Source organism: Microcebus murinus, chromosome 19 (genome assembly GCF_040939455.1).
Source record: "Microcebus murinus isolate Inina chromosome 19, M.murinus_Inina_mat1.0, whole genome shotgun sequence".
NCBI classification, from domain to species: Eukaryota; Metazoa; Chordata; class Mammalia; order Primates; family Cheirogaleidae; genus Microcebus; species Microcebus murinus.
The window spans coordinates 29879218-29902755 of record NC_134122.1 but is presented as its reverse complement, the minus strand read 5'-3'; the positions used below and the strand labels follow the sequence as shown (position 1 = coordinate 29902755).

The window sequence follows — 23538 nt, the reverse complement described above, 5'->3', positions numbered from 1 at the left end:
CCTGTTAAGATGGGTGCTGGGTGGTTTCCCCAACTGGCTGATAGCCCGCGAGCCCTGCAGGGACAGCCTGCTGCTCCTCCTGGGGGTGCTGACCAACGAGGTCGCAACAAGCACAGGGCTCCTGAGCACACACATACACTGCTCCTCGGGGAGCAGTGGCCATTTCCGAAGTATGATGATGCTCTGACGTGCTCCAGAAAAGTCTGGATGTTTGTGTGGCCATTTCTGCCCACACCTCTGCAGGGCATTCATGCTGGGAAGTGCTGTGGGTGTGGGGTAGTCGGTGGGGGGTGCTGCTTCCTTTTGCAAAGGGATTTTGGACCAGTTTGCTTTGACCTTTTCCAAAGGGAGCTCCATATAGAACATGGAGACCCAGGGGAGGGCATTGGCGATTCAGCGTGTCTCTAAGCTCGAGGTGAACAAATGCCACTTCCTGAATTGCTAGCACCTTCCCCTCCACAGGGCTTCCAGGCACCTTTTTATAGTAGCTGCTGCTTGACCAGCCACAAGCAGGACCAGAGCTTAAAGCCAACTGAGAACACCCTAGAGTTTGGGGAAGAGATGGCCATCTGAATCCCCATCTGCCCACGGTTTCAAGAATTCAGGTATTCTGTAAACTAAATTCATTTAGCACGTCCTTTTCTGTTGCCTTTGCTGGCAATTTCTTGTGTGTGCATTTTCCATTGCGTAAAATTGCTCTGCCCTAGTTCCTTTTTAAAACCTCTTGCCAACTTTAGATGCTATAACGGTTTTCTCAGTCATAATCAAACAGGGGGTAGTAGGTACTCATTTTCCTACAAAAGATTCTCAGAAGGTGCTCGTAAGGAAGTGATTATTTCATTCTCTTCCCTATAGTCAAATAGCAGGAGGCACTGATGTGCCAGCCTTCCCTCGCAGAAGATTACCCAGTGTTTCTGGCATGGAACACGCATGCCAGGCTGTGGAACTCACTGGCCCTGGATACAGAACATTCATGAACTTGGTTGTATCCACAGAACGGGAGAAAGTTGGCAAGAAGTGTGGGGAGAGGAACACATGGAAGAGTCTAGAACCCGGTGTGGCAAAGGCCAAGAAGGCTGATGGTCTGAATCTGGAGTCTAAGCCTGTCACCTATGAGCTGGGTGCCTTTGAATGAGTAAATAAACTTCTCATCTGTAAAATGGGAATAACAGCAATCACCTCAAAGGGTCACACAAAGCAAAGAACCGGTGCAGACTCCCATCCTCTCTGAAAACACGCGCTTCCTCCTGTGCTCAGTCCTACTATCTCATACACTGATCTAATGATCACAACAGTTGTACAGATGTATCTGCCCAAGGAAAGGGAAAAAATCTCCAAGTTTCTACAACACAGCCCCTGACAGACCTCAGGGTGCCCTCCCCGCCCACAGCAGTTCAGAGAGGATAGGACACCCGTGAGCCTGGGGCCTGGGGTCCAGTGGATCCTGGCTCTGCCACATCTTTGTAGGGTAACCTCAGACAAGACTTAACTTCTACAAGCCTCAGTTTCTTCATCTATAAAATGGGGATAATGGCACATATGCCAGTGCTTTCAAGAGGATTAAATGAGATGCTGCACATTAAGTGCTTAGCACAGAGCTGGGCGCTAGGGCAGCACCCCATAAACGGTGCTTGTTATTGCTGTCCCTATTTTTTTTTTTTCTTTTTGGAGACAGGGTCTTACTCTTACAGGGGCAGAGTGGCACCCACGACATAGAGGAACAGGGCCAGGCTCTCTGTGGTGATGGCTGAAGACCCATTGGCTCAGGTTAGGGGCATTGGTGTGGGAATGTTTGGCCTTACCAGGACCCCCCCCCACTGTTTCAGAACAGTGGTCTAAGACAGACCCCTGGCTGACACCACACCCCTGGGGTCCAGGCCTGGGTAGCATGTACAGGTAGTACGAGGACACTCCCGACACAAATGCCCGACCTCCACAGTTCTTGGGGAGAGGCAGCCGCTATGTAAATTTAAGACCTACTGAGGCAGGGCCTAGGGGAGGAGCCCAGAGAGACCCCTGGTGCCGGGAGCTTCCCGGAACCCATCAAAGCACCGGGCTGCTGCTGCGCGCGGCCTGTTGGGATGCTGAGAATGCACGACCAAGAGAGACTCCCCAAGGCCAGAGGGTGGGGGACAGTGAGGGTCACACCTCGGGCTTGCTCTTTGCCCCAAAATGCAGGGTCCTGGCACCTCACAGACTGGAAGTTAGAGCAGGAAGAGCCGCAGAGCTGACACAGTGTGGCTCTGCATAGAAAAGGAGGGATGTCTGCATGGCACATGTGCCACCAGTCACCTCCCAATTCCAGGAACTGGGATCAGGTGTGACCCAGACATAGGGCAGACAGGAGCCAATCCCTCCTGGAACAGGGCCACCACAGGCTGTGAGGGACTTGGCTCCTATTTAGGCCACTGGGATAATGCATGTCAGTGAAGTGTGCTGGAAGCTGGGGGTTGTCTACACCTGAAATATCTGGATTTGTTTACCAAGTGATGAGTGCAAGTGTGTCTTTCCAAGAGGATTCACCATAGATTTCCCCAAATAACTAGAGATTACATAGAGACACATTTATAACCTCCTACTGCCAGCCAGATGACACCTCAGCCCTAACAAGGCACCCGAGGCCTCTAGCAAAGGGCCCCTCAGTTTTGGTTTTGGCAGGATGGCCCCAGGGTGTCGCCACTGCTGCCAGGTGGATCTACCTGTTTCCTGCACCCAGACTGCACTCCCCCTCCCCTCCTCAAATCTGTGCTCACAGAGCCTTCAAGACTCTGCCAGGACAACACTATGCCAGGGGAGTCTCAACCCCTGGGCGCTGCTCGGACAGCAGAACTTGCTCAGCCTTCCTGGAGGTGCGTCTCTCCCCCTGCTGGCTCCCAGTGGCTGTAGGCTGCCCTGGAGGGACATGCAGGGGCCTTGGTGTCAGATGGGGCTGAGCCTCCTCTGCAGCCCCAGGCAGGACAGCTCCGGATCTGACCTGGTCCATAAGATAATGACCACTGTCCTGCCCACTCATGTGGGGGATGGACATCAGAGCTTTAGAAACTCTTTATAGATACTTATAATGTCCTTAAAGGCCAAGTGAAGCAGCGTGAGGGCAGGCCCAGCACAGGTGACAGGCTAGGACACAGCAGGACAAGGGAACTTCACCACCACACAGGCAGAGTCTAGAGGTGTGTTTACCTTGTCCAGAATCACAGGCACAGAGTGAGTGCAAAGAAATGCTCATCAGTCCTGCAGGGCCCCAGCACCCCTGAGGGACACAGCATCCTCCCACAGTGGCTCTAGGGGACCCATCAGAACTTCAGGAGTTGGGGGAGGTGTGGGAAAACGTGCAGTTTGGAAGAAGACCCCTGGGTGATTCTGATACATGAGCCCACCCACCCAGTGGGAAGTACTGATCTTTAAAGCATCTGTAGAAAACATAATTTCTCCCTGCGGGACTGGCATTCTTTTAGCTAGCCTTTCTTATAAATACCGTTTTAAACTGAAGCTATTGGTAGCATTATTTTCCGTGCTACGGCAAGTATAATGCAGGTGACTGCCTAATTACACTGCCTCTATATTAAAGTGTTCCAACAGAGGACCACAGAATAGTTAGTTCTCAAAAATAGCAGCCTTGTCATGGTGGTTGGGTTATTTCATTAATTACGAATATAGAATTATCCTTTACAAGTGGCACTGCGCTTGAGCACTTGTCAGATTAGGCAGGAAGCAACATCTCCCACGTCTGAGTCTGTTTCCATGTCTATTTAAAGGTTAGTGGATGTACGGCTGTAAGTGGACAGTGATGCGTTTACTGTGAACTCTGCTTAAAAAAGAACAAGCCAGGCAAGGAGAGACTGGTCAGCACGCAGGTGTCAGGATCCTCACTCAGTGCAGGAAAGAAACCTTAGTGGCAGAGGGATGGAGAGGTTCATGGGCTGGGGAAAGCAAACCAATTAATTAGTCCCCAAGTACATTCAGTTATAGAGAGTACCAATAATCTCAAGGCTAAAGACTGCTCATTAAGCCTTCTGCCTGTGGGAGACGCCCTCTCCCCAAGTGGCTGTCATCAAACACATTGGCATTTGTCTTAAAGATCAAGGACACATTGTCAAATGCTCATGGCAAAACCACCCACCACTCTAAAAAGCTGAGAGCCGAGCTGGAAGCTGCAGCCTCCTCTCCCAAACAGCAGCCCTATTCAAGGCCCCACCGTGTGTCCCAGAGTCCCCTAGAACTGAAAAACATGGCCCAAGAAGGAAAAACAGAAGGGAAGGGAGCGGAGGAGGACAGGAAGAAGGAAGAAAGCAGCAGCCCATGGTAAGACAAGTCTGAACTTGCCCCTTGTTGCGTCTGAGTAGCCACCACTTTGGGGCCTGGGTTCCCTGTCACAAAAGCATCCAGGTCTCATTCATAAAGTATTTTCCTAATCGTTATTCCTGCTTAGTTTAGATTTGAGGCTATAAATTATACACATTAGGAAACATAAAAAGCCCTAAGAAGGTATATCATTCAATTAGCTTTATTCCTTTGGGGCGAGAGAGGACACACACATTTGGGGGCGTCTGATGCCTTTTGCATGCGGGCTCGATATCAGAGCCATCTCGCTACTCCTGGTGACAAGGGGTTAAGATAATTAAAATCAGAGAAGTCTTGTTACTAGAGGATATGTTTTGATTATTAGATCAGATGAAGATAGGGGAGCAATAATTTTGGAAGAAGTATTGCCGAATTGTTTCATTAACTGCACAGTATTAAAGAATTCCCCCAAGATACGGATAAAGAACATTAATTTGTGAAACTGCGTCTCATTTTTTTGTGAAGGCAAACATTAAAACCTTAACTGATTTAGAAGAAATTGCTCTATAATAAAAAATGTGAGGTCTCTAGCCTTCTTCTCTTGTAGCCACATGCAGGCTGTATCTGAGCCGTGCCCTTTAACGGAAGCAGAGGAGAGGAAGGCAAATTATCTAATCATAATGCCACCACTAGGGTCACAAATGGCTGTAACATGAGAAAATTAGATTTAATCTAGAAATAAAAAATGAGTACTGGTACTCATCGGGCAGTAGGACACGCTGGAGAAATAAACGGCCCGGCTGTGACAGATGTGACCAGGCTTCAACCATCTCCCCAACGTCGGCAGGGCCGTCTCCTCACAGGGACCCGGAACCGGGCAGTTTCTCAGACAGTGGATGAAATGCACCCCAAAGACGCAGAGAAGAAACGAGCAGGGGAGGGCTGTGGGGGTCGCCAGGGTCAGCAACAGACTTGCTGGAAGTTTAGTTCTGGGTTAAATTTGGTCGTGTCGAGAAGAAAATCTCGATTAAATAAAAAATCAAAATGAGCTTAACCACATTCTAGAATTACTTTATATCAGAAAAAGTTTTCTTTCAATGTTTACAACTCACCCTAATCCATTTCGTTTTGTCAGCTACATGTTCGTTCACGCACTCAGCCCGGGACAGGGGGCGGACGTGAGTAGGCGGCCCACGGCAGAGTGGGGGGTGGCGAGACCCCTGCTGGTCCTGCCTAAGACATCTCCCAGAGTCCCTCTTAGCTCTGACACCTATGAATCTAGGGTTCCAGAACCCGCTTCAAATTATACTTGCTTCAACAGATTGCAAATGCTTTAAAGTATAATAATCATTTTTTAATATATGAAAAAGTTCTGAGTTCTGCATTTGAGATACAGATTTATTAGAAAGCCCAGACCTAGCTTCTGCCTAATGAGACCGTGTGGGAGGGAGACCGAGTGTGTGGCTTCCTGTGCTGAAGAGACACTGAGCTTTGGGGCCACAGAGAGAAAAGCACTTGAACGAGGGAACATCCCCTAGCTCAGGAGCTCAGATGTGACCTCAGCGGACCTCTGGGCTTTCATTTAATTCAGGCACAGGAAGAGCCAGAGTTTTAGTGGGCTGGGTCCTCCCGCTGGGGCATCCTCTGAAAGCCAGGGATGTCCAGCAGAACTGGACTAAAGGGCTGTCTATATAAATGGCCACTCACCTTGACTCCTCCTGCCCCCAAACCCAACATGAGAAAGCACAGACTCTCCGTGAGCACCAGACATGGGCAGACGCCAGGGATGGGACTTCCACCCAGTCTGGGGACACTTGTGCTGCATGTAAGGACTGGCCTGGCAAGAGAGGATGGCAGGGTTCAAAAACAGTCTCCTTGGCGTGGGCTTTGGGACTCTGCTTTGAGCTACCTCAAAGGGAGGTTAGGGTTGCCACAACTGCTGTTAATTCAAGGAAGGCGGAGGGTGTACGTGTGGTGTGTACACGCGTGTCCAGCTGCCCACCATCCCTCCCTGGGGTGGCTTGCCGGCCCCCGTGATGCCCTTACTTTGAGCGTGCTGTTCTTGGCGCTCAGCTGCTGCTCGAGCTGGGAGATCTGGCTGGCCGAGTTCTCCCGCAGCTTGGTGAGGCTGGCCTGGAGTCTCTGCACGTCTTCCACCAGCTGGGCGATCTCCCGCTCTTTGGCGGCCAACTCAACTTCCAGGCTGGAGCGGGTCAGTACCTCTATGGCCTGCTCCTGGGGAGGAGAAAAGAAATGACAAAACTGCACTGGCTTTGGGGCAGGTGCTCGGGGTTACCTGTGCTGGCAACCGAAGCAGAAACCTCCGATTTCAGGGTGTGGATGGTGAGCTCATGGCGGGACGCTGCTTTGTGCCTTTGCCTGGACATGACCTGCCCTTTGCCTCACCCCCCATGCCACCTTCTATCCACATGGTAGCTGCCACCTGGATTTGTTTTCTGGACAAATATGGGTACCCACCATGTATCAGGCACACAGCAGTGAGTAAAAGCAGTGAGTCTTCACAGGGCTTGCAGTGTAGTGGGGCTGGGGCGGGGTGGGTGACACGCAGTGTATGCATTTATCAGTAATGAAAAGTGTGCAAGGAGGTGACAAGTGCTAAGAAAACCTAAAGCAGGGGGAGGCCATGGGAGTCAGAGTTGACAGAGGCAGAGTTTTAACAAGATGGTCAGGAAAAGTCACCCAGGCAGTGCCATGTGAGTGAGGATCTCAGGGGAGGGCACCTGCTGAGAGTTGGGGACAGGGAACAGCAGGCCGGGTGGCTCAGAGGAGGGCCCCTGGAGTGCTGCTGAGGCGCCTAGATTTTTTCCCACAAGATGAGATTCAAGCCTTTGGATTCATTGTTAAATTGTCCAAAAACTGAGATATTATTTGACAAATCGATTCTCAGAGTCAGTATTAGAGAGAAAAAAGTTAAAAGACATGGAAGTTGTATATTTGGTGTTCCTTTGTTTAGGAACTTTGATGGCAACTGATTTTTTTAAAAACTGATTTTTATGTTCTCCTTATGCTCACTGGGGAAAATATGCAAAACAAAAAGGTATTAAAACAAAAGAAAAAGTCAAATCTATAATTCTACTTCCCAATGACTCAAGCAGTATTCTTTTCAAGCTTTAAAAGTAATCATAGCTCCTGATGATTCTGGAAGCTTTTCTGCAGGGCAGATCACTTCAGGGTGTGACAGACAGGAAGGCGGGTAGAGGGGGAGGGCTGCACAGCATCTGTGACAGCAGAACCTGGGGGCAGCATGGAAAGCCACCGTCCTTGCCATGGCCCCCCCCTTGCAGCCCTGGCTAGCAGGTGTAGCCAGGCTACTCCACGAATGGTGTGCTTGTCACCGGTTTGCATACCTGGGGACAGTCACCCAGGGAAGTGATTTTTCACATCTCCTTCCTGGGAAGTTAAGGTCTGTGTCATTTAAGTCTGCAAAGTTTTGTGTACAAAGAAGTGACTTCTGTCTGTTTCTTTGATTTCTACGATCCCCTAAACTAGGTGGCTCATGTCTCCTGACTCCTGGAAGATGTGCACGAGGCCCTGGGGCCCCAGGGAGTGTCTCCACTGGCTTATTTACAAGGCGCATGCTGTCCAGACCAGTTCTGCTTAGCGTGTGCTCCACGGACTGATGCCAAGTCACAAACTGGTGCCGGTGCACAGTGAGGCAAGCACAGAAACCGAGAGTAAGTGTTTAGAAGCTTTTATAGCGACTCGACATTTCAGTGACATTTCAATTGTCTTTTATAAAACTATCAGTCTGCAACAGACTGGAAATTTAAAAAACAAAACAAAATTGTCCTTCATCATAGAGAGTTTGGAAAGCGCCATCCTGGGCAACACCAGCTGGGCCCAGCGTCGGGAGCCCTGGGACGGGTCATACAAGCAGTGCCAGGAAGTGAGAGCCTCGCGGAGGACCAGGTGGAGGTGAGCCCCGAGGGCTGGCAGGGCCTGGTAAGAGCACAGGGGCCCCATGTCAGGGTGGGCACAGGGGAAGGGCAGGAGACACCACAGGCAGGCACAAGGGTGGCAGGGAGCAGGGCCTGAGCGGTAGCCGACGCGCGGGGCAGCTTGCAAGGGCGTGAGCACGGGGGCACCTGATGGGGGACGCTCCAAAGGGCGGCCAGCCATGGGGAGCCTGGAGGGGACACGATGGAGGTGACATCCAGGGAGATGAATCTGATAGTGGCACACACTGAACCACAGACCTTAGGTCACTCATCTTATCAATGTCCCACCCTGATGGGTGTGGCCATAAATGCTGCCTAAAGGGCTCTTACGAAAAGAGTCTGTGACATTAGTGGGAAGTCACCTGGGCTTTACAACAACCAAGTACAACTCAATGTATTGGGGACAAGAGGTTCAAATAAGCATGTGCCAAAACTGCAGCTCCCAGTGCTGGCCCTGAACCCAGCTGGGGGACCTGGGCGAGGGCAGGCCTCTTAGGGCTGTTTGCTCAACTCCTGGGGCCCCGTTGGGCATGGCCACAAGCCCAAGGCCCCGTCATCTAACTCGCAGGAAACTGAGCAACAAGCTCCTCATTCATAATGGAGCAAAAATCATTGCTGTCTTGAATGAACAAAACGAGATGAGAAAATTGCCCCAAAGCACTAAGACCTTGGAAAAAGACACAGCCCAAACCATGGCTCACTCCCACATGGGGGGCACTCCTGGGTGTCCTGTTGTAAGGTCACAATAGAGAACTAAGACAGAAACGGAGAAAGGCTGGGGGAATGGTCCAGGGGCTGGGGGCCGAGGGGGAGGGACCGACATGGCAGGGTGGACGACGAGGGGATGGCAGCGTGCCGAGGGGATGGCAGCGTGCAGGCTCCGGGGCGGAGGGTGTCAGGCAGCGAAGAAGCCAGCAAGCTCGTGAGCCGGGGCGCAGGGGACATGCTGGAGCACGTGTGGGTTCAGAGAGGCTGGGACCACTGGCCCCGCACATCTGTCCAAGGTGCAACTCAGCTGCACCCCCTGGGAGCTTTAGAAAACATACGGGTCCTGGCCCTCACCATGGAGCCTGGGATTTGTGGGCCTGAGGTAGGGCCCAGCGTCACACTCTGGCTCAGACAGTGAACGTGACAATAGGTCACCATGGGCACCACTACTGGGATGCTGACCTAGGTGTCCTGCCCAGCACAGACGTTCCCATGGCTCCAGGCCTCTAGGACCGAGAAGGCATCCTACATTCCTTCTGATCTAGTGGTGCAGGAGCCAGGAGAGGATACGTCGGGAACACTCGGCAGAACTAAGAACAGTGTAAAGGATGGAAGCGTTCGAGGCCATGGCAGTGGTGGAGTGTGTTTCCCAAGGGAAAGATGAATGCAGAAGTTACTGACGTGGTATTGCCAACTTTTATCCCTTTGAACGCACTCATCTCCCCTTACTCCCAACCTGTTGGTGTGACATACCCCAAACTGCAGAGCTGACCCCTAAGCCCTCCTGCTGGGACCAGAGCATTGAGGCTGCACCTAGCAAGAGGAGGATTTGTCCTGTACCCCACCCGGGGGGACTAACGTTTGGAGTGTAGGCTGCTCTACTCTTTCTTCATTTTTTTAAAGACGAGTTCTCACTCTTGTCATCTAGGTTGGAGTGCAGTGGCGAGATCACAGCTCGCTGCAGCCTCAAACTCCTGGGCTCAAGCGATCCTCCTGCCTCGGCCTCCCAAGGGCTGGGATCATAGGCGTGAGCCAGCACACTGGCCTGCTCTTAGTTTATTTGCTGCCCTGGGGAGAGATGAGGGGATGGGACTCAGCCTTCTCTTTCTTATTGCCACCGGTCTCTGCCACCACCACAAGCAAAGTCGGATGGATGCTACCAAGGTGTGTTCATTTGCTAGATTCACCTGATAGACAGGCGTATTTTCCAATGTTACAGTTTGTTTGGGTTCAAAAAGGAGGCCTGGTGTGCTGCACTAGGGCCCCGAACTAATATTTGTCTGCGAACACTTTACAAAGGGCCGTCATGTGTCCCATCTCATTCAGTGCCCATAAAGGAGGAATTGGTCGATGTAGGGGAAAAAGAAGGGACTTTGTAGTAGGATAAACTTAGGTCCACATTCCAGCGTGACCACTTTCTAGCCACACGGTCATGGGCGAATTGCTTAGACTTGTCTGAGCCTCAGTTTCCCTACCTGTAAAACAACAGTAACAGCAAGACTTTCCTCTGACGACAGTGGTGTCAGGAGGAGGAAATGAATTAACTATGTAAAGCCCACTGTGGCTGCTGAGTCAGAGTGGCCTGCTGAGCGCTCACCTTCTAGAACTGGTGATTCCGCTGAGACACCCCTCGGACTGGCTTTGGCCTTTGCTAGATCTATAGACTCTACTGTTTCTCCGCCGCCTTCTGCCAGCCAAGCTCAACAGACCATTTTTCCGCTGGCGCGTTTCCTATGTTTGCTCCCCAACTGGCTGGAGCTGCAACTCGCGGGCTGCTTGGGAACACACACCCGAGGAGAGCCCCGCAGGGCCGCTCTTGGCAGACGGAGCCAGTACCATGTAAACACTGCACTTAACCGATGATGAAGTGTTTAAGCACCCCTAGGATCCACAACTGAGTCTACCTGCAAAAACATTCATTTCCTTCTGAAATGCTCTGGTGGCTGCAGTCCAGGATGGTGCCAGAATTCGCTTCAACCAAAACATTGAGCTCAGGAGTCCTGTGTGGACATGTCTGAACGGATGGCTTCCTTTATAGGACCCAGTGGGACCCCAGAGGCCGGGAGAAGCTGTGACCTGATCCCGAAGGCTTCCTCCCACCTGGTCTTGGCGAGGTATCCACTACATCTAACCGCGGAGGAGGGAGCAGGAGGAGCTATGGGGTCACCTCGGTTAAAACTGAGTACCAGAGCCCATGAAGTACGAAGGGCGTGATTGGCCCCTTAAATGGAAATCTTTTCTCTATCTCCTGAAATGCTTAAATCATGTTTTATTTAATGTTAATTAAAAGAAAACTAAAACTCATTTTTCAAAGAGAGTCCTAACACTAACACTGCTATAGGCTTATACCCAGGGAGGAACTGACAAGCCCTGGGCTTGCGGGTGAGAAGGCCCCACCCGGCCCTGGCCGGCCCGTTGACCGACCTGCTTGGGGCGAAGTGTTCATATCCAAGGAGCTTCCGTGTCCTCATCCACGTAAGGAAGTAACTACACCCTGTGTTATGGACTGGGTGGAACGATGGCTGTCGAACTGACAGCTGAATGTTTTATAGCATCGAGTCTTCCCTCGTCACTGTTCTCCCAGTGTCCACACAGGCCCTGGCCACAGCAAGGACTCAGCGAGTCTTTGTTCAATTAAAGGACCCCTCCAAGTGCCAGGTACCCATCGTAGCCTGACAGAGCTAACTGGACCTCAGGATCACTGAATCCTTGTTTACTACGTGGGGAAAGGAAGGTTTGGAAGTGAACGAGTGAGGAGCCACGTGCCTAGAAATTGGGGGATCAGAGACGATGGCGCTGACCACAGTAGGAATAAGTGCCAGGGTTGGCTGAGGTCTTCCCGTGTGTGCCGAGTATTACTCTAAGTCAGGCGTCCTCAAACTGCGGCCCGCGGGTCATACTCGGGCCGCTTAGCACATTTATCCGGCCCTCCGGGTGTTTTTGCTACCGCTGCCTGTTCTGCTTAGCAGCCGACTCGTCCCGGGCCAACAGTGCGCATTCTCCAACAGTCTGAGGGACAGTGAACTGGCCCCCTGTTTAAAAAGTTTGAGGACCCCTGCTCTAAGTGCTCATGATAACCTGCCGAGCCCCCATGGGACCCCTTTTTATTGATGGTGGCGCAGAGACGCAGGGAGGGTCCGCCCCTGGCCCAGGTCTACAGCTAACACATCGGACGGCTGGGGTCCAACCCCAGGGCTGCGGCCCCAACCTCTGGGGTCTCTACTCTCATGCTGCTCCATGTCACCACATGGCACGGAAGGAAAGAGTTGGACCGTAGTTCAAAGCCACCTTGAGCAGGCTGGGAGAGCTCTGGCTAAGAGCTATTTGCGTTAATTTGAGACAAATCAAGCTGCCTCCCTCCTCCTGAATGCTTGTATTTTGGGTGAGATTCTGGCTCTTACGTAAACTCAGAGCAGGTGATTTTATTACCTCTTCGCCCTCCCAGCTCTTCTTGGACTGGGTCTTCCCCCCGGAAAGACACACCCAGGAGGATAAGCGCTCAGCTTCCCCGTGCCATTCTGACTCGGCTCCAGTTTCAGGTCTCCACTCACACGCAGCAACCCCCCACCCAGGCCCGGCTGGGAAGACGTCCTGGGCGCGATGGCGTCTCACCAGCCTCCGCGCCAGCTCTGGGTGACGCCTCGCTGGCCTCCGAGCGCCCATGCATGACCAGCAAAGCTCTCCCTTCCACCGCGCAAGTTCCAGCCCCGAGTTGCTGAAAGCATTCCCCGCCAAGAAAGCAGTGCCGGTTCAAGTTATTACTCCAAAAAGAGACGTTCAAAACAAAAAGCAAGCGGCAAGCAGCGGCGACGTGAAGGAGGAGATGCCAGGCGGGCAGAGTCCCGCAGGGCCGGGCTACCCACCACGTCCGGCGCCTTCTGGATCTGCGAGGCCAGCTGCAGGGAGTGATTGGCCGACGAGAGCTGCTCCCTTAAGGTCTCCGCCTCTCTCTGCGCCACCTCTGCCCTCTGAAGGAAATGAAAAGGGGTGGAAAGAGAAAGTACATTCAGTTTAACAACTGACAATTATTACAAGAACATTCATCAATTCATGCCTGACTGACTATAATTGATTTTCCTAAACACTCAACCTAATAAATGCTAGAAAAAAACACAGAATGTGATGGATTCTTATTTTAAACAGTACAAGGAAGAAATAATTGAGCGATTATGACAGTAATTTAACGCTAGGAGCAAGGAATCCCCTGCTGGTACTAATGCTCCGGCCCACTGCATTTCCCAGACTGAATAAATACGAGTGGAAATAGAGTCTTTTGATTCAATTTCTTTCTATTCTCACAGACCAAGAAGATTTTATTGCGGGATTACTCCTGGGAGTAATTCTCACGGGTAAACAGTGAATTAAAGACACTTTGGCCATTCTCTTCCCAAAAACATGCACAATGTTGTGGTTGTTTTCCTTTAACAAGTATTTCCACAAACGTGCAGGGTGTAAATGCTGCTTCTCTGGGAAGTGCCCGCCTTATTGCAACATATTTAACCCTTCACCCAACAAAGTTTTCAAATGCCGATGCTGTCATTTTCAGCCAATCAGGCTGGTCTGGGGCCATGGAAAGGAGGGGACCCTTCCGTCACTTGCTTGTAATTCCTGCACAAGGAAACCACTGTCCCTGGGGGCCAGCCAAGGATTCCCCACGGGACGGTGGGGACAGGCTGCTCCAGAGCCCACCCCCTGAGAGGGCATCTGGAAACAGAGGAATCAGAGCAAGTCACCTAAGGTCACTGAGCCTCCACCTACCCATCTGTCAAATGGGAGCACTACCCCTTCTCAGAGACCTTGCGAGGATTTGTGCCCGCAGACTCCGTTTATGAATGGCCTTATCTTGGTTTTATTCTCATGGCTGAGACAAAACCCTGAGAACAAGTGGGCATGTAGGCTGCGAGTCATGTTTTAATTCTTTCTACCAGCTCACGTTCCACTAATAGAAAAGATTGACGAGGAAAGCCTGGCAGGGCAGGGGCCCCATCGTGTGTTTCCTTATTCCGTGGTGTGACAGCATGTGTCTACTAATTGCTAAGAAAGAACTCACAAAGAGACACAACGAGTTGGCCCGCCCGGGGGAACTCGCTGATGAGTCTAGCTATGAGGAATGGGCTTGGCAACCTCCAGCCACTCTGTTGCAGCAACACTGATCTATCTGCTCTGCGTGCGGATGAATTAGGATATTTCTAACAGCAGTTCCCACTGCCCAGGAGGGTGCTGGTGGCAGCCTGCCCTGCCTCTTGGGGAGCTCTTGGAATCAACAAGCGATATAATTCAAGCTGTGCCTGGCCGGGCCTGTCTACGCCCGAGCAGTCATCTCCCACTCTCTCGGCTCCACTCGGGATCTAGAACCAGCTTCACGAGAGACAGCAATGTGGCTGGCGTGGCTAGGCCGGCGGGGGTGACTTCTGGTTCATGCCAACTGCTCAACTATTAAGGCTGCAGAAAACTTTCCTCTTCTGTGAAAAAGGTTTCCCCAGTTTATTTCTAGATGTGCCACTCAACGTTTTTCTGATAATCATACCATATTACTTCAAAGTGTACTCCTTCCCTTGCTAGTCAGCTAAAGCCTTGAGCGTAAAATCCTCCTGACTCTGCCAGGTACAAGGTATATTTTGACATATTTTCCCTAGTCTCTTTGATGAGGAAAACTCTCTGTTAGCCTAGTGGAGAAGCTGTTCTGCTAGCGGCATCGCCACCCCAGCTTGTGATGCTGGCTCTGAAGTTTTCTGGAATAACCAGAATTGGGGAAGGCCCGAGCAGCTGGCTCACGAGGGGTCCCCAGGGGCCCTTGAGGACCTCAGGCTGGCATTGAGCTGTTCAGAGCAGACATTGTCCCACCAAAGGGCCACAGCTCACAGGATAAGGGATCTAGCTGTTGCGGATTTCATCTCCAATTTGCATAATCTCTCCAGAGCACTTGCACTTGGTTTCCAAGTTCATGTGCAGACTCATCTCTGGCCTGGCCCTTTTACCACATTTGGCTTGACTTGGTTACTCTACTGAGCCTTTCTGATTACATATTTGTTTAGGATTTATATCCTGAACACATCCAAAAACTACAAAACAAAGAGCTGAGGTGGTTTGTACAGATGAACATGCACAACACAGAAGGATTAAAACTAAAAACAGGCCTCGGAGCAATTAAAGGAGAGAGCCGAGCAGGGGAGCAGACGCTGCTGTGCAGCTGCGACCATCGCTTCTGTGGCTGGTGACTAAATTTAGCCATCGCCAGCAGTCGAGGCAGAGAGGAAGGGGCTCTCTGCAGGGTCAGTGTGGGGTGTCATTTGTTTCGGGGCTCTCCTGAAGACCACCTCCACCTGTTGCTGTGTTCCTAGATGCGGACCCCAGACACCAGGGCTGCAGCTGCCCTTAGACACGCCCCCCAGCTCCTGTGGTCGCCGCAGAAGCAGAGCCATGGGGACTCTCGGCCACGCCCACCCTGAGACGGCAGGCTGGAGGCTTTCTCGTAGCCATGTCGTGGCTGCCCCACCACGAGCAGGGCACCTTGCCAAGCCCGAGCGGCTCTCCTGAGAAATGAGTAACCACTGGAAACACAGGGGAAGGTGAGGACAGAGGGGACAAGAGGGAAGGAGGGCACTGGTCCTACTGGGGAGGTGACTCTGACCACAGTGATAGAAAATAGCCTCCTGGCTGGGTGACTGAGGACCACCGGGACCACACAAGCCAAGGCCTCACAGGGGCTGCATGTGGTGACCGTGTCCAGTAAATATTATTATTATAAAGGCACGGTATGTGCTACCTTTGGTAGTCAGTACCTTTCCTTATCACAAACGGGAAGCTTTTAAAGGGGAAGAAAGTTATTAGAGGCTGTAAGCTGGTCTTCAGATTAAACTCTGTCTCCCCTCAACAGTCACCTGGAAGGTGGCAAGCAGCTAGTGACACCTCAGTTCAAGCATCCTTCCTGCTAGAGCCAAGCCAGCAAATAGTAGAGATAATTCCCACACGAGACATAGGCCAGCCCAAGAGTCACAGGTGAGTGTCGCTTCCCTAGGGCAGGTGAGGGAGGCTGTTCTGCTCTCTGGCCTGGTGTCACACTGGTCACTAGGTGATTCAGGGACAGAAGCCTCAACCATGGGCCCATAATGTCACTCATTTCTGCCCCACCCCTCAAGGGCTCCCGGGAGCCCCCAGGAAGGGAAGGGGAGGACTGCTCTCCCAAACTCGGCCCCTGAAGGAGCACACGTTAGGAAACAAACACGGGATATGGACAGCTACTTTTAGGCCTTAAAATCTGGACAATTTGACTCAGAAAACATGGAGGAGTATGGTGGGCAGGACACACAGGGGAGTGAAGGGAGGGCCTCAAGGCAGTAGTAGCCCGGCAGGGCGCAGGTTTGGGAAAAGGGCTGGGAGAACAGTCTCAGCCTGGTGCAAGACACGGCAGACCCGTGGAGAGGTGGCAGTGGCTGGAAACATTCTTGGGAGACATATTTTCTTCTCTTCCTGGAACCGAGGCTGGGACCTGAGAACTCTCAGCCCCGCCAATTTCCCGTTTCAGTTGTGGCCCGTGAGGTCTCTGGTTTTATATGGCTGGGGGTGGGGTGTCTGATCCAATCTTCTATCATTCTTGGCCTAGGATTTGTCTCTTGTCCTCATATGCAAGCATAGCCATTAAAACCTAGGACAAGGAAGTGTCCCTGGGGACACAGCAGCCCCAGGAACTGGCAATGGGCTGACCCCACCCCCACCCCACGACTACAGAGAATGCCCAGACTCCCAGAGGGAGCCCCAGTCAGGGATTCTGCAGGAAGGATGCCAGAAAGGTCTACACTGGCTGGAGACGGGAAATTTACCGCCACGCTGCGCTGGCAGCCCAAGCCTTCCTGTAGACCCGTCTGTGTTTCCGGGGGATGCGGTAGATATTGACTTGGATTTCTTTCATCAGGTCAGCCAGGCTGCTAGCTGGAACCGTGACAACACACCCATGTAAACACTGCTTGTCACAGACTGAGTCATGATCTCAGAAAAGCCAGAGAGCAAATTTCCCTGCCTTCTCCTGCTGTAAAGTCCTTGCTAACGTGCAGACCTGAGAGACGGAGGTCCCCAGGAGACTTGGGAGTAACCCGTCGCTGGCCTGGCAGAAAAGGCCCAGACTCAGCCTCGTGACAACAGTGTTTCCTGGGCAGCCCCAGCAGGGCCTGCAGGAACGGGTGCCCCCGCAGAGGTGGGAATCACGAGCCCCAGGCTACAGATGGAGACACGGAGGCGCTGGGAGACTGGGGATTTGCTACGGCCACGTGGGTAGGAAACGGTAGATCTGAGATTCCAACTCAGGTTTCCTGACTCCAAACACAAAACCTTTGGCCAAGGAACACGCCACACCTTGCTCTGGGTTACTTTCGCTCCTTGCATTTCTCTCTACACTTGGCTCCTTCTCCTCGGTGAGGTTCAATTGCGGTTTCCAACCCTAACCTCAACCTGAAGGATCTTGCATTAGGGCAGTCTCTCGCCGTAACAACCAGGCAAGTTAACGGGAGGAGGACAGCGCAACTTGAATGACTTCCTCCCGGCCCCGCTGCCATGGTTTTGTGCCACCAGCAGCTCCAATCAGCACTGCTCTAAAAGGAGGGGACGAAGGGTCAGGTGAGGGCACAGTTGGCAGACAAACCGCTGCAGGGAAGCTGGCATGTCACTGAAGCTCCCATGTCACTGCAGCCCCCAGACAGGGTTTCACATGCAATTCAAAGTGCAAGATTGTGGCTACTCATGTACCATGAAGTCTCAGCGGTCTGAACCTTTATTTTCGCCAATTAAGGGTGGCGAGTTTTCATGCCAGTGCCTTGAAATTTAAGAAACAGCTGCACGTGAGAGTCAGACTTAATTGACAGATGCTGAAGTACTTTAAAGAGAGCTTCAGGTCTCAGTAGAACGTTCTGACTATAAACCTCGTGCAAAAATCATGTCGTATGCCAATGAACTAGTAAATTGCTCCTCCTGGGGGTTTCCCAGCGGGGAAGGCAGTTGGTTCAGATGTCTCTGTGCCTGCACCGGTGCCTGACTCCCTGCACACCCTCCTTCTGCCCTGCCACCTCCAGCTCATCTCTGCGGGGACTGCCTCACCCCAGGCCTGTGTCATCTCATCCTGTCCTTGCACCATGGCTGTCCCTGCTCTGCTGGCTTCTCACCTTTCCACTCCCCTTGTTTTCCAATGTTCAGCCTTCTAGAACTCAGTCTCAATCCTGCCAGGACTCCCCACTGCTCTCAGGATGAATCCATCACGCCTGGGACCCGCCATTCTGGTTCCTCCCTCCATGACCCGGTCGACTATCGAGACCTCGTGTGGGGGAGTCATATCCTATTTGTCTTTTTTGAACCTGGCCATTTCCCCCTGGCACAACGCCCTCATGTTCACCCGTCTTTTGTTTTAAGTTGAAGAAATTTAAAAGGTTAAGAGACCTATCAAGGCCACACAGTCGGGAAGTTGGGACCTAAACCAAGTGTAACCTTGGCATTGGCACCTTTCCCTGCAGGCCTCTCCTAAGATGGGATCCACTGACGGACTTCAGCACCTCGAGAAGGGCATCAACTCTGCCAAACTTCCTTGGTCCCTGGGGGCTGCCCAACGACACAGAGAATTGGCTCTGATGGTGCGTTTTGACGTTCACAGAACGCGCCCAACAAACGTGAGCCCCCTGCAAAGTGCCACCGAAGTAGGCGAGCCCAGGTCTGGCCTGGGGGGCAGGGTAGGTGGAAATGTGAGAAATGCAAATGGCAATCATGTGACAAGGAAGGCCGATGCCTTCCAGTAACCACTTCTGACCAAGAGTCTGCAGAGCTGGGCAGCACAGACCCAGCTGGACAAAGGGCCGAGCAAACCAGGTGGGCAAACCAGGCAGACGGAGCGCACGGCCACCAGCTGTGCTTTACGGCCACCAGCTGTGTGGGCTGATGCGCGTGGGACTCAGTTTGAAAGAAAGGTCGAGCTGGCGGGTGTGCTGCGTCCCTGTTTCCAGGTGTGGTGATTGAGTGTCCAGGCTCCAAAGCCAAACTTCGGGGGTTCTGGTGCTCACTCTGCAACTGACCAGCCACTGACCTCAGTTTCCCCATCTGTGACATGGGAACCATCACAGCACTGAGCTCAGTGGCCGCTGTGAGGGCTGAGTGAGTCCATCCAGGTAAAGGGCTCAGAACAGAGCTGGGCACAGTCAGTCCCCAAGCAGTATCTGCTACTCTATCCCTATGACAACAGTGCTACAAAGCAGGCCTCAGGGGATGTACTCCATGTGTCCTGACGTGGTGTCCTTCATACGCCAGGCCCCCCCGTGGTGAGCAGAGTATCTGGCAGGGGGACCTCCAAAAGAAACCCACTCATTCCATGATCATTCCCATGCATCTTTCACAGTGTAGACTTGCGGCTGTTTTGTTGACCAAGGAGCCAACAAGGACGGATGCTCTTCCCTGAGCGTTTGGTGCGGGGAAGGCCCCTGTGGAACTCTCAGAGGTGGCGGTGGAGATCCCAGAAGGACGTTCGTCCCACAGTGCTGGGCTTGCCTGGGCCACTGGAGGCCTGTGCCTGAGGCACCCAGCTGCAAAGCTGAGCTGGGACAGGCCACGGCCCACGGCCTTCTGGGCTGAGCAACCTGTCAAAGCTTTGGCTGCTTCTCCCCCAAAATAAAGACAATAAATGGGGCTGGGGAACCTTCCTTCCTTTCAGAGCAACAGCATCATTCGAGAAAGCAAAGTGTTCTGGTGTTTTGTGGAGTCCCTGGGAAGGAAGGGGTTCCGCAGGGTGGCTCCGTTTCCAGGCAGCTGAGTGTCTACAGCCACCAACCCTAAGCGCCTGTTCTGTGCCAGACACTGCGCTGGGCACTTCCCGCTGGGACTCTGACAGCCGAGTATCAGCCAAGAGGGGACCGAGCCCTCTCAGAGCCAGTGTCTGCGACCTGTGAAGGTGGCGGTGACCGAGTTCTCACTAGTGTAACTCGTGGCATGAACCTGCAGCGTGACGGATGCCAGGGTGACAGAGACACACAGTTACAAGATGGATTAAGAAAAAGAAACAGTCGCCACGCCATCATGGACATTCACCACCGATGTGTCAGACGCTGGGACCGCATAAGAGGCTTTGCCAAGCAAATAATGCTTTGGACTTTTCATGAATTTTCCTACTTCTCACAGCATCAGAAAAAGTGGCGATGTGGACAATTTTAAGTAAAAAGCACAAGAAGGATCGGCCTTCTAACTTAGAGTGACGCATCTCCTGAGATGGCAGCCATGGCTGCCGGTGTGGTCTCAGGCCTCGGACCCGCGGCATCCTACCTGGTTCGCTCTCTCCAGGTCCGTCATGATCATTTCAATCTCGTCGGCCCTGGGAGGAGGAGAGGGAGAGAGTGCGTTAGTCACAGGAGGTGGCTCAGAGTGAGGCAAAGGGACCGCTCACATGGGCGAGGCTGTCCCAGTGCAAGGGAGAGAAGGGCCGTGCAGACCTCTGGGGGGGTCTCCGCTGCCCACTGATGAGGAGAGGCACTACGGTAACCACATGTCTGGGGTCCACGGGCTGCCTGCCTTTCGGGGGCTCCTAATCCCAATGGGGAGACAGAGCCATAATAAAGATAAAATACAGTGTATCCCGCCAAGATTCAGACAGAACTCAGAACAGAGTGCTCTAGGAGAGGGGAGAGGTGAATTCTCCTGGGGGGGTCAGGGAAGGCTTCACAGGAGGTGATGAGTGAGCAGGGTTTTGAAGGATGAGTAGAAGTTTGCCAGGCAGGAGTTGGGAGAAGGAGCTCGGACAAGAAACTAGGCAGTGAAGGCCTCGCCGGGACTGAGGGGCCCGAGAGAAGGTGGCTGGCTGGGGGTCGGCAGGCAGGTGAGATTGGGGGTGCAGGTTGGGCAACCCTGCAGTCTGCAGCACACACCCCTGTGTTCACCATTGTCACCTGGCCTGCCCAGAAAAGCGGCTTTCCCAGTTCCATCCTGTTTTGCTTTTTTCTGTTTTAAAAGTACTTCCTTGAGCAATCTGAGGGCAAATACATGGTTCTGATACAACACCATGTGAGAGGAACCCTCAGAGTCCTCCTGGGAAGGGCACGGCCAATTCCAAAAGTACCTGGAAGGTCAGGTTAGGACCTGGGACAAATCACTGTCCCAACGTCTGTGAGCCCGGTCCTGAGGACGGCTCCTGCTAGCAGGCCACAGGCTGGGACTGTCTGTGACCCAAGGGAGGTTTTAGCCCATGGGCCGTAGAGCGGGATGTTACAGCCACAGAGACCCTGCCTGGCGCTCTGGGCCCTCCTGCTGTGGCCTCCTGCCACCTTGCTCCAAGTCCACGGCACCTGCTCTCTGTGGCCCGCAGGCTTCACCCCACCCTCGCTGTGGGCACGGCCCTCCTACACCAGGCTGCTGTTCTCAGGGCTGCACCCGCCGCTCAGCCCACGTGCTCCAGCAGCCCCCTCCACGTGCAGGACCCGGAAGGGCCAGGCTCCACCTGCGCCGCCTGCCTGGGCGGCACCTCCTTTGTCCCCACTCTGCCGGCTCTTCCCAGCCCCTCCCAGTGGCTCCATTTCTGGGAGTGGCATGATCTCTTCTTCCTAGTTTGCACGTTTGAGTTTTCATTTGATGCCCCCATACTCAGTGAGCTCTCTGAAGCCCAGGCTGGGTGTTGCCTTTGCCCTATACCCACAGGACTTCCAGCCAGACTAGAGGCCTGAGTCCCCAGTGTGGCCTGTCCTGCCAGCAACAGCCCAGGGCACCTGGACAGGCCTATGGGAGTTCTTCCTTCCTCCTGAAACCTGTGTCACTTGTTCTAAGGGGGCACAGGCTGAACAAATGTGCCACCCTCAACCCACCCCTCCGCTGGGGTTTGTTTGTCCCCGTCAAGGCTCATATTGGTATTTGATCCTTAATGTGGCTTAGTAGAAGGCATTTGGGTCCCTCATGAATGGCTTGGTCCTGTCCCCTTGGTAGTGAGTGAGTTCTCACTCTGATGAGACTGGATTATCTCTGGAGGGAATGGGTTAGTGCCCCGCACACAGGATGCAATAAAGCCAGGGCACCCCTTGGGTTTCCCTCTTGGCACTTGTCTGCTTCCCCTCTGCCCTTCTCTGCTGCATTGTGACGCAGTAGGAACTCCTCACCAGAAGCCAGGGCCGTGCCCTTGAACTTCTCAGCCTGTACAACCGTGAGCCACATAAACCTCTTTTCTTTATAAATTACCCAGCCTCAGATATTCTGTTACAGCAACACAAAATGGACCCAGGCACATCCTTGATCCTGAGAGGTAGAAAAACTGTCTTCAGGCCCCAGGGCTGGTCTATTTTTGTGGCCTGAGGCTTCTCCAGCCTTTAACTGCACGCTGTGATTTGAGGCAATCTTATCAACTCCCGGCAGCATGAACAGGGTAACAGACGCCTTGTGATCAGGTTCAATGCTCATTGTATCTGTTTGAAATAATATCCGGCTTTCAGACTGGTCTGAGAAAAAAGTCTGGAACAGCTCATCAAATGGCCTAGTTAAATGAAGCTATTTTTAGGATGATTTCATGAAGAAGGCAGTGTCTCTGTAAGACAAATACCCACGCTGGGCCTCGGCAGTGAAGTGCTGGGTGCAAGGGGGCGGAGGGAGGTCAGGGGTGGCTTAAACTGCAAAACATCTCTCTGCGTCATCTCAAACTGAAACCCCCAAGATCTTACAGAAAAACTGCTGTGCAAAGATAGTCTAAAAACGACAAAGGGTTAAAAAAATCATTACAGTGTTAAGGGTCTTAACCACGCAGAAAAGACTAATCAACAGTCAATACAGACAGCGGCTGCCTTGACAACCTGTTATTGAAGGACTCAAAGGGTGGAACCCTCTCAGATACAAAATGAAACTAAAAGCTTCTAAACTTTCCTTAAGGCAAATCACAAGTTTTAAACACAGGTTTGAACTTTAATCAGCCAGTTATTCACCGAGTATTTACAAAGTCCAGGTGCACATGGAGAACTTTGCTGGCTCCCGGCGCCATCACTCATTCGCTGGTTTATCCGTGAATGTTTCTGAATGCTTCAGACACTTGCAGGTCTTCTGGTGCTGGGACAGGCGCATGGAGACACAGACATGGCTCCTGTGTATCTTGGCAGCGCCGCAGTTTTAGAAGAAAAAGATGGAAATACATAGCTACTGAGTACCCAAAACGAGATTTGCAGGAGGTGACAATGTCCAGCTCCTCTCACGAGCTCAAGAGCAGAGCTGGCAGCAGAACAAGGGAGGTGGATGGGTCTAGGTAAGGACTTTGACTAACTAGCCCCTCCTGCTTGCTCCCCCCAAAGCCCTACTATCCCTCTTTAATTCTGGCTAATTTATTTTCATTCAAACATTTCTTCTGTTCTGTTAGGGGCTCCTATTATTTGGATATTGTTGGCACACCTGCTTCTGTCTTCCACATCATTCAATCTTTCTTTTATGTTTTGCTATTTCTTTATCCTTTCTTGCCGCCTTCTCAAAGTTTCTTGAACTTGATTTAACTTGTCTCTAGCAGTACCCACAGTGCAATTTATCCTTTCTTTTTTGCTCCTTAGCTTAGTTATTTGATTTTTCATACCTGTTATTTCCATTTGGTTCATTGGAAAGTTACTCCTGGTTT

General features: G+C 52.3%; 1 protein-coding gene across 11 annotated transcripts in view; it reads right to left on the bottom strand.

Moving 5' to 3' along the window:
• Window positions 1–23538, bottom strand: part of CUX1 (cut like homeobox 1) — a 362228-nt gene that overhangs the window by 76208 nt on the left and 262482 nt on the right. For 9 of the 11 annotated variants that reach the window (XM_012758889.3, XM_012758893.3, XM_012758896.3 and 6 more), the window contains exons 9-11: window positions 20235–20283; window positions 12812–12916; window positions 6328–6516 (exon numbers count right to left, since the gene is read on the bottom strand). In XM_012758889.3, coding sequence (XP_012614343.1) covers window positions 6328–6516; window positions 12812–12916; window positions 20235–20283 — 343 coding nt within the window. The remainder of the gene's footprint in view (window positions 1–6327; window positions 6517–12811; window positions 12917–20234; window positions 20284–23538) is intronic. The other 2 variants (XM_012758897.3, XM_012758886.3) reach the window with 1 other exon arrangement.